At 36.7% G+C, this 11,267-nt stretch overlaps 1 protein-coding gene across 13 annotated transcripts in view; it reads right to left on the bottom strand.

Annotated features, from left to right (window-relative positions):
* Window positions 1-1,002: 1,002 nt before the first annotated feature.
* The window catches only part of tns1b (tensin 1b), a 233,015-nt gene continuing 222,750 nt past the window's right edge, over window positions 1,003-11,267 (bottom strand). For 11 of the 13 annotated variants that reach the window (XM_058391898.1, XM_058391893.1, XM_058391900.1 and 8 more), the window contains 6 exons: window positions 8,157-8,228; window positions 6,864-6,890; window positions 6,179-6,347; window positions 5,270-5,338; window positions 5,058-5,087; window positions 1,003-3,818 (listed from right to left, as the gene is read on the bottom strand). In XM_058391898.1, the coding sequence (XP_058247881.1) occupies window positions 3,677-3,818; window positions 5,058-5,087; window positions 5,270-5,338; window positions 6,179-6,347; window positions 6,864-6,890; window positions 8,157-8,228 (509 nt within the window). In that variant the 3' untranslated portion in view covers window positions 1,003-3,676. The remainder of the gene's footprint in view (window positions 3,819-5,057; window positions 5,088-5,269; window positions 5,339-6,178; window positions 6,348-6,863; window positions 6,891-8,156; window positions 8,229-11,267) is intronic. The other 2 variants (XM_058391897.1, XM_058391906.1) reach the window with 1 other exon arrangement.

Raw genomic sequence — 11,267 nt, 5'->3', positions numbered from 1 at the left:
TTCAGTGATTTATGAGAAGTAAACTTTATCCCGGCCAGGTTTGTGGTGGATTCTGTCCCAGGAATACTGGATGTGGGGATGCAATTTATGTAGTCCATTGCAGGGCACTTTGTACACACACAGTAACACATTATTATTTTAATTGACCCTTGTCTGGGCTGTTGGAGGTGAGAACTAAGGCAGGCAAATATATGTGTGTGCAATTTCTAAATAAAACGAAATTAAGCTATCCTTGAAGTGTATTCCATGCCATGGAAAAACAGTTGTTATTTGTGTATCACTACCAAAACCTGACTGACTTGATGATTTATTTGAGGTGATGTGAGAAGTGTCCACAGCAAAATTTTGAAATCCTGGAAATTTGTGTATATTCAGAGCAGTAAAAGAACTGATAAGACAGTGAAAAGCTGTCCATCAAGTAAAAATGACAGGGAAGTAAATATCAAGTCGTAATTGGTGTAAATGGATATGTGTATTTTGTTGTATGTTACTTACATTCATTCCTCACAGATCCTCACTAATGTAAACGTGATACGTATTTAGGCTTCTCTGTTAGCATTCTCTTTAAGCTAAAAATTTCATCCTTAGTTCCATTATTTATTCAATATCTCTCCTCAGAGCAAAAAAGAAACCTGGAAAAGGCAAAATGTAATTTTGCTTGAGTTTTGGAGGCCAAAAACTTGCCACCATTTGCCAGTTAACTATGAAAAATAGGCTACCAAGCTATGTGCCCAGAATTAATTACTTTAGATAACATAAAAAAATTGGCTTTAAGACTGATTTGGGTAGTAAGTTCAGATCTAATAAATCTAATCTATAATAATAATAATAATAATTGTAACAATAATAATTGTAACAATAATAATAATAATAATAATTGTAACAATAATAATAATAATAATAATAATAATAATAATAATAATAATAATAAATTAACAAACATGAAAACATAAATTGATATGTACCTAAACGTGACATTATACACACACAAGAAACACAAAGTTTCCAAGTAACAGTGTACTTTAATGTATCTGAGTTAGGTTGCTTTTTAATATGTATTTTTTGTCTTGCAAAAACAATTAAGCCATACAATATAATGCAAATAACACATGGTTCTGTACAGCAATAGTAGCACATTCACACATTCTAGGCCAAGAGCTATAATAACCGGGCACACAGAGAGAAGCAACACTGCTGACTTAAACACAGAAATATGGGAAAGGGAGTTTTTTTTTATGGTTTTACGATCAAAATCTTGAAACATATTGTCAGCTACACAATAAATAGTAAGTGAACAGTTCTACGCCTACTGGTCAAGTGAAATGTGTAATAAGGCAAGCAATGCATACAAGCATATGATTTCTAATGTGCACTTTACTATTCATACTGTCTGAATGCTGAAGGAAGACTTTCGAAGATCTCTACAACACATTTAATAGTTTTCTTGTTGCTCTTCTACCAGCTTGTGAATGTTAAGTGCTTTGCATTATTACTGGAGTAGTTCTTAAGGCTAAAGGAATATGGTCTGAGCAGCCAAATGCATTTTCATGCTAAAGCCAGTCTCTGTACTGAGTGGAAGCTCTTCCTCACCAAAAACAACGAGCCACACTTCGGCACATCAGTCAACTGGAGTGTGATCAATACTCAAACACAAAAGGCATACAAAAGTGAGATAAAATCTTTGGCAAAATAAAATATTTACACACTCAAAGAAAATTTTTTTTTTTTTTTTTTTTGCTTTAAACACCTCTGTAATAATGGAAATGGTAGGATTCTCATGGGAAGGTTGGCATAAGAAACAAGAAAACACCCGTTTGCTTAAGATATTTTTTTTCTTTTTCTTTTTTAAATTACAGTTAAAACACTGCAGTAATTCCCCAAATAATTAGGAGGCTCTGAAATGTGAGGAAATGAGAGAAGATGCAACACCTAACTATGCCTCATGATGGCACTGTAGACATTTCTCGGTAAGGGAAAAGATTTATGCTCATTTCTTTATTGGATCGTTTGAAGGATAGGGGAAAGGAAATATATTTTAGGTGGAGGATGTGTTAGCAGAGCAAGTGAACTCTCAGTATATGCTGGAAAACACCTGCACTTTGTGTAAAATTTCAATTTATATGTGAAGCATGAATAAAAGCGTACAATCTCAGCTTCTCAGCACAACGTGTACATCCTTCTCCCCTCTACAAAAACAGTGTCAGCTCCTAAATAAAAGCCTAAAATAAAAGAAATCAAGGCAGTGAAAAAAATAGCCCCAACACAACAAGTTTTCAAATACATACACTTTATATCATACATAACTAAATATGTCTCAAAACCGCCTGATTTTGATATCTTAGCCAAAATAGTTGTTTTTTTTTTCATTATTTCATTTTCTTTTCTTTTCTTTTTTTTGTAATCTTTGTGTAGACTATACAATATATGCAAGTATGAGTTAACATAGGTCAATGTAGCAAAATAATAAATATTCCTTTAAGTCACTTTTAGACATACTTTTTTTTTTTTTTTTTAAGATACATTTAGCTTACTTTGGGGTGTGTGCATGTAAATGCGTATGTGTGTTTGTGTGTGTGTGTGAGTTCTGAGTAAGTTCTACGGCCTATGGATACTTTATGCACTAATAAATCCAAATTTGCCCCAGGTGCACTACCAGGTCACCAGGTGACTGCTTAGATCTGACTTGAAGTCAGTATAGCAGTGGAAAACAGACCAGCGCTCACATTAGGAAGAGTCGATGAGTGTGACCAGAAAACAACAGAAGCGAGCACTGACAGATAGAGAGAAAGAGAGTTAAGAGAGAGAGAGAGGACACTGGTGAGCACAACATCTACAGACAAACGTGAATAGACTGATGTTATAATCTTAAAGACTGGATTGTTCTACACTGCTGAAGACGAAAAGAAATACAACCTTAAGAGACCGATATCAGAAATGAGTGAAAAGTGGAATCTGGCCCATATTTTTTTTGCTAGTGAAATGTTTGTTCTTCCATGTACATGTAAAGCCGTTCCTAATCCAACGTGCTCCATGCGGCCAGTGATGCCTGGACATAAGGGATAACATGCTCAGTATTTTGGATTTCTAACAAGAGAATACAGATGTCATTTTCACAGAAAGCAAAAGAATATTGATATTTATGTATAGACAGGAACGTAATATTCTCTGATCAAGCAGTCTTATTTTACAAACAAAAAGTCCTCCGAATAATTACATGTTTATCCTGACCGCTGTCTCATCTTTGGTATTGTAATTCAAAAGCCTGATATCAGTCTCATCAACCTTTTTTTTTTTCCTTTTCCCTTTTTTATTAAAAAAAAGCAACTCTATGACATTCATCCCTCTTACCTAAAGTTAACCCTGCACAGAGATGAATTTCACCTCTCTCCTTTTCCTCACCACATGACCCCTCCTCTTCACTGCACTTCCTCTATCCCCATCTGAGCTCAACTCCCTATTCCATCCACATACACCTTCTGATACACACGCGCACACACATGCAATCTCACAATGACCCCTGAACTTACACTCCAATATTCACCCAAGCATTCGCACACACACACACACCCATACACACACACACACACACACACAAAATTAAAGATTTGAATACATCAGAATGAAAATGCAGGAAAAATCAGTCCTCCAGGGGGGAAGCAGAATATCCCAGAGTAGCTTATCGCTTTTGGGAACCAATCATCACTTTGGAGACAAAATTGACGATGGCGGTGGCTGGTTGGTCAGGGTCCAATTCTGCAAACAGGTGACTGACGTTATCTGTTGTGCTTCCCTGCTTCCTGGCCACAAAACCAAAAAACCTGAAATAGAAGAAGAGAAAACAGTCTATGACCTGCTCCTTCAACACACTACCTTTAACAAGGCTTTCAACACACATTTATTATTAAATATATAAAGTAAGTGATAAGAAGAACACGGTTGTCCTGTAGATGTTCCACAACAGCAAATGTAACTCAAACAGTGGCAAATTGCTTTGGCATCAGAGGAATGTTTATACGGATGTTTGGGAATATTGTAAAAAGTCATTCATTTCATTCAAGAGAAGAGGATGGGTACTGATTTAAAAAATTCTAGTAGTAAATTTAGACTTTTGTATACATAGTTGCGGTTAATTTAATTCGTTCAACATAACTAACTGTTATGTTTCAGTTGCTCATAACCAGATTCTCATCTGTTCACACAATAGAAATTATAACACTTAGTAAACACTTTAGTGAATGCTCTGCCATGTGTAAGTGAAAACTTTACAAGAAAAGACAGCTTTCAAGTGGTTCTCTGAAGCTTGGCTGTTAAATCCTGGAGTGCTCTAACACAATGCAACTCTGGTGGTTTATATGGTATAACTCATCAGCTAATTATTAAACTGTTTATGGTTTTAGCAGATGTTACAGCAGAGAATATTCTTAGCTATAGGGTGGCCATATCATTTACTACATGTCTTGCTGCGATCAGAATAAGGATAATGTTCATACCAATTTAGCAGAAATATATCTAAATGCTTTGCTATGTCCTACAATCTGCATGTTTCTACTGATCCTATAATTTGTATATCATACTCAGGTTTTATTGATTAGATCGTCTCTCTCTGACCTTTAAATTACACATCATCCACCAGTTAAACTGGCATCCCTGACATCATGTGCTTTTATCCCTTGCCCAATGTAGTAATGTTCTTCATGCCTGAGCTCCCTCAGTACATCAATGTTCTGGCACTTTATGACAAGGCCGAAAAAACCTCAATAGCATGCATATGCTCCAATGCGAGGGAGGGAGGGAGGAAGGAAGGAAGGGCACGTTTGTCTCAGTAGCTCAGTGTATGCTTTTAGTTTTGGTGTGTTTCAGTATAGCGAGATGACTCGCTATGGTAACAGCTCATGAAAATGAAAACACATCAATCTGAATGCCCAGTTCATTTAAGTGAATGATTTCCACAGCCTGAGGAGAACTTATATCGCATAAATAGTCAAAATGGATTATGCTGGCACACAGTCCAGAAAAACATTCTCAAAAAGTCATAATGAATATCCAGTGGAACTTACTTTGCAGTGCCACCTTCTGGTTTATTCCACCTAGAGAGACATTAAAGCAGATGAGATCATGCCACAATCATTTTTAAAAGCTCCATGTCATCTGTATGAACAGCTGTAATATAACAAAGATTACAGGGCTACAGTGGAGCATCGGAAGAAACTAGAAAGTTGGCTTGTGTCTGTAATGGTGTGTGCAGTTAAAGGTTATGAAGGGCACATACTTCCTCTCTTGGGGATCAAGGTCACAGAACGTAACCGTGTTGATGGGGTAGTGACGTCGGAAGAAAAGTCTGTAGGTAAACATGCTATGGTTAGAACGGGTAACATCAAATGTAAAGCAGAATCATAAAATACAGACAGCATCACATTGTTCTACAGTATATATTTCACAAGAGTATATATTTCACATGAATCCATTTATTATATTCATGGAAAAGTCCACCCTGAATGACAGGCATATTAATCTTTAATATGATCTTTATTGGTAATGGTCTAAGATTTAATTTGCAATGAAATTCTGAGCTTCCTTTTTTATTTTAAGCATCTATCAATGGCATGTTGGTCTATTTTCTGGTCTTTAAATGGTTTCCTACATTACCCAAAATGCCATTTAACCATTCATCGATAGTAGTGCTGGTGCGTTTTAGCCTTGCTTCATCTTCACCTCCTCATATGGACACTGTTTGGATTCAAACACTGTTTGCCATCACAGAGACTGTTAACCATCTATCTAAGCTTTCACAACTCAGTGCACATGTAAGCTATAGCTGAGGCAAACATTTGCTCTCCACTACTTTTACAATGGATTTCTCATAGAAAGTCACAAGAAAATGGCAAATAAGACAAAAAGACAAAAAGCTCTTGCCCTTTTTTTAAGGAGCTAAAAGAGAAACCCAACCATTATACATTATATTTGAGAGTTTTTGAACCTATTCTTCCTCCTATGATACAAGACTGGCAGACAATCACTAATTTTACAAAAATACAACACCAACCAACAGATCAACACCAGAATTGTTATTCACATCACAAATATTCACAATCTAAACAAATTTTAATTGAACTCATTTCAGGGTTGAGTTATCCTGTCATTTGTGAATGGTATTCAATTTGATTAAATATGAGCTCACTTTCTCTGGTTGTCTGTTAAGGTGATGCCTTGTGATGACACCTTAAAGTGGACCACAGTGGCACTGGGTGCAGGGTTGGATGCCATGGTCTCTGAAATGGCCTTGGCAATGGCCTGCGGTCCAGTCAAAGACTCCATATCCACTGAATTTATGTAGAGGACATTGCATGCTGGGAATTAAAGTGACAGATAAAACAGTTACACATTGCAGATTTCCTAATTTAATCAGTACAGATAGTGTAATACAAGCAAAACTCTAACAACTGTGATGGCATCAATATTGTCATATGTATTTCATACTCCTGTAGACTGTAATACATTTTGGACTAGGCTGTTAACTCCGTTCATCTTTTAATTCAAAACAGGAACACATTGTTAGTGTACTTGAGAACTGTTCACGTATAGTTTGATATTCATGCCGTGCAATTCATCAGTCATCTCAAAGCATGCTGTCTAGCATCGGGTTGCAGAGATAGGCTTTCTGAAGAGCCATCATAGGAGATAGCTGGAGTAGGATAAACAACAGATGTGTAGAGTTTTAGAGAACAAATATAGTAGAGATACTGATCCAGACACTGGCATTGTGTTACACTCTCTCATGCACAGTCTCAAGACACAAGAGAGACTCTGGGATGCATCAGTCAGAAAGGAATAGAGGGAAAAAAAGAAAGTGTGATTGGGTTTACCATGGGAATCAACAGGACTCTTCTGCCCTATAGTCACACAGGAGTGACAACAGAATGAACGAGAACAGCCGGTTCAGGAGTGATATAAGTATATCACTTGAGTATATCAAGATATAACTTCTACCATAAAGTGTGGCTAATTTTTTATTTTTATTTTTTTAGGCTGAGTGTTCTTTCATACAGTATAGCATTCCGGTCTTCTTTTATGGATATGAATTAAGTTATCCATAGAATTAGCCTTTTCATGGTGGTTCATCACCACTGTTGTTGTTACATGAATCATTAATTTCGCCATCATAATGAACCTTATTCATCAAAGTTGTGTACAGTACAATTTTGACCATAAAACTAGCAGACACAAATTCCAATGTCATTTTCTCTAGTCATGAAAACGTTGTTTCATTTCACTATGTACTGCGTCAGCTATATGTGGTTGAAATGACAATAAAGCTTCTTGAATCTTGGATCTTGTCAGAGATGTGTATAAACATCGCATCACATTTGTCTGTACCATCTTTGTAACCTCAAAAATATTTGGTCAATACCAATACCAAGTATAGCGAGTATAGTAAATAAAGTAACAATAAAAATGCCAAATAATGTTGGTAATGATTGATAATCATGATAAGGAAGCATGTGGGAAATGTGAACTGAAATATAGCTAATGGGGTTTAAAGTCCAAGTGGATAATTAGAGGTGTGCAGCTCCTTAGTCCCTCAGTTCAGTAATATGTGCATGTGAATACACTTCTAAACTATTTGAGTTCTAAAACTAACCAAATATGAACCTGTAATGTGCTTCCACTGACTTCTCTTGTAGTGATCTTGAAATGCACCTATTACGTAACGTTACTGAAATGAATTTTTTCTTGGTATACATTTTTCTTGACGCCTTATTGTGGATTTTTTTAATTTATTTTCACACTATTAGCAAGGATCAGTGTGTGTTTCGTCTAATGTAATGTATATGGGAATAATATGTGTTGTGTCATATGCATATAACATGTAAATAGGAGATTGTATCCATGCAGATAAAGTTAATTCATTAATTATTCTCATATGTTTTGATATCATGAATTAGACACATTTGGCTTGTACATCGTATCGTATGTGCTCAAATCTATGCTTGTTTCTTTGCAACTTTGATGAATAAGGGCCACTGAGCATAAAATAAACTGTCATGTTTTGGGATCTTGTTAGAAAGAATGAGAAAATAAACAGAAGCAAATGTATGGAAAATTGTGTTCCCTTTATACAGCTGGCAAACGTAGTGGCAAATAAAATCTTGCTTTACCTGCACCCTGTTTGAGCAATTCTGTAGCTGGGTTTACTGGAGTGGCAACCTCTGTTATCTCCTCATTTGGGTCTACAAAACACACCATAAAAGAACTCACAGTAAGTCTTTGCCTTGCATGCAAGAACTACAAAACAATAGACAGAAATGTGTATTTTCTCTACTAATCAGAGAAAGCTGATGCTGGGTCACTGCAGAACAGAACAGCTAAACAGAGTACGTACAATCCTATTTTGTTTTCTTATCCTTGGTCTGACCTTTTTTTGTCAAAACCCAGATGATGGGGCTGACAAGTATAACCACAACAGGATTATATTTTTTAAATAGGTACAGTTGTGCTCAAAAGTTTGCATACCCTGAAAGAAATTGTTAAACATTGCAATTTATTTGGAAAATATGACTGATGTTGCAAAAGATTTTTTTTCTTATTTAAGGATAGTGGTCACATGAAGTCATTAATTATCACATAGTTGTTTGACTCCTTTTCAAAACCTAACGATAACTGAAATCACCCAAACAACCTTGATCAAAAGTTTATATATCCTTGAATGTTTGGCCACATTATAAGCTCACAGGTTGACACACAGAGGTTTAAATGGCTATTAAAGTGAAGTTTCATTAGTTTTCATTGTAATTGTAATTAGTGTCTATGCATAACTAGTCAGTGTGTTTCTCAGCTCATGAGGTGATGCACTGACTTGGCTGGATACTGCACCATGGGGAAGACAAAAGAGCTGCCAATGGACCTGCGTAATAAGGTAGTTGAACTTTATAAAGCAGGAAAAGGATATAAAAAGATATCTCAACACTTAAAAACACTGACTTGTCAATCAGTCCTGTTCAAACTCTGATAAAGAGGTGAAAAAATAAGAGTTTCTGTTGATACTAAGCCACGGTCAGGTAGACCAAGAAAGATTTCACCCACTACTGCCAGAGGAATTGTTTGGGAAGCAAAGAAAAACTACAGACTGCTCTGGCAAAAAAAAAGTGGTGTTATTGTTTCAAGAAGCACAATAAGGAAGTACTTGAACACAAATGACCTGCATGGTCGAGTTGCCAGGAGAAAGCCGTTACTGTGCCCATGCCGCAAAAGGGCCCGCTTTTGATGAGACCAAAATTAAATTTTATAGTCACAACCATAAACGCTATGTTTTGAGAGTCAACAAGGCCCACGGTGAAAAGTACACCATCCCCATTGTAAGGCATGGTGGTGGATCTCTTATGTTTTGGGGCTATGTGAGCTCCAGTGGCACAGGAAAGTCAAAAGTGATGGCAAGATAAATTCAGCATGTTATCAGAAAATACTGGCAGACAATTTGCATTCTACAGCACAAAAGCTGCGCAGGGAATGTTCTTGGATGTTCCAACATGACAATGATCCAAAGCGCTAGGTCAAGTTGACTGTCCAATGGCTACAGCAAATAAAGGTGAAGGGTTCTGGAATGTCCATCACAGTCTCCTGACCTCAATATCGTTGAGCCAATTTGGGGAGATCTCAAACGTGCAGTTTTCTGCAAGACAACCAAAAGATTTATAGGAACTAGGGGCATTTTTCCAAAAAGAATGGGCAGCTATACTACCTGAGAGAATTATGTCCTGAACTCATGTACAATTATTACATAAGACTCCATGCCATCAGTGATGCTAAAGGGGGCCATAAACGATATTAAGAACTATTAAGAAGGTATGGCAAACTTTTGACCAGGGATTATTTCCTCATTTTCTTTGTCATCTTTTGTTTGATGATTGCATTCTGTTATGCCTTACATGTGGATTAAATCCTATAAGAAATGAAAAAATTTTTTGCCTTCTCACTCATGTTTTCTTTAAAAAATGGTACAGCGCTTGCAAATTCTCCCAAGGTATGCAAACCTCTGAGCACAAATATATATAAAGAGGAAAGATACACAAATACATCAAAATGAATAATGATACAAAGTAAAAATGTTTGGACAAATTGTGACAATGTTAGCATGCTAGCTATCATGAGGTGGTCAATCAATTATACTTTACTTAATTTTTCTAAAGGATTATTTTAAAGGAAATACTGCATAGAGATACTATACATATGAACTGGTGTATAAACACTTTCCTTTTCCTGTGTGTTTTGACAAAACCTTAATGTAGCAATAAAATCAGCTTCATCTACAAACTGAGATCCAGGTTTCCTACAAACTAACATCCAGGTAGGTTTTATCTACCATGAAATATGTGAATAATAATTACAGATCTAGAATTACTGAAACAAAGGCTTTAAAATACTTTCTGAACATCAAGGAAAGATGCATCATTTTTCCCTTGCACATATGTGCTTATTGAACATCCCATCCCAGATTAAGTCATATTTTGCTGTTATAAAATCCTCCAAAGCCTATCCCTGGAAAAAATGGTGCAAAGTGAGAATACACTGGGGATGGGATGTCCTGTACACTCATTCACACCTAGTAGTAATACAGACCAGCTATCCAACAGCTGACATGTTGTGGGAAGTGGGAGGAAACTCAGAGGAAACTGACATGGTTGTGAAAAGAATATGTTAAACTCTGTAATAGGCAGTAAGCAGTGTTAATATAGGGGCCAAATGTTCTTCTATATCAATCCAGTGCAAGTTACAATAAAGAAGTGTTAGCTCAGTGGTTAAGGCATAAGGACTACTGCTCAGAATGTTGTGAGTTCAAATACCATGGATAACCAAGCTGCCACTGCTGGGCCCTTGTGCAAGGCCCTCAACCCTCATCTGCTCCACTGCATAAATGAGATAATTGTAAGTTGCTCTGTATAGGGCATCTGCCAAATGCCATTAAACTGTACATAAGTCTGTCAACAATATGCCACTGTGGATACTCAGCTAGAAATGGAAGGAAATTAAGTACTTGTTGTCAGATATGAGCTATGATGTCTCACTACCCTGCAGGGTATTCACACTTTGTTGAGTTCTCACACTGTTTGAGAGGGTAGAGTTGGGTACCTTGTAGCCTCTAGCCCTACTTTCCTCTCACACCTGCATGGCATGTCGAAGTTGGCAGATGGAGAGAACCAGCTGCAATGGCTCTACATTCACCTCAGGAGGTGTTTACACCAGCACAAAAGGAATACATCACTCTGACGGAG

This window comes from Hemibagrus wyckioides, linkage group LG06 (assembly GCF_019097595.1).
Source record: "Hemibagrus wyckioides isolate EC202008001 linkage group LG06, SWU_Hwy_1.0, whole genome shotgun sequence".
NCBI lineage: Eukaryota > Metazoa > Chordata > Actinopteri > Siluriformes > Bagridae > Hemibagrus > Hemibagrus wyckioides.
This window is presented reverse-complemented; position numbering and strand designations above follow the sequence as displayed.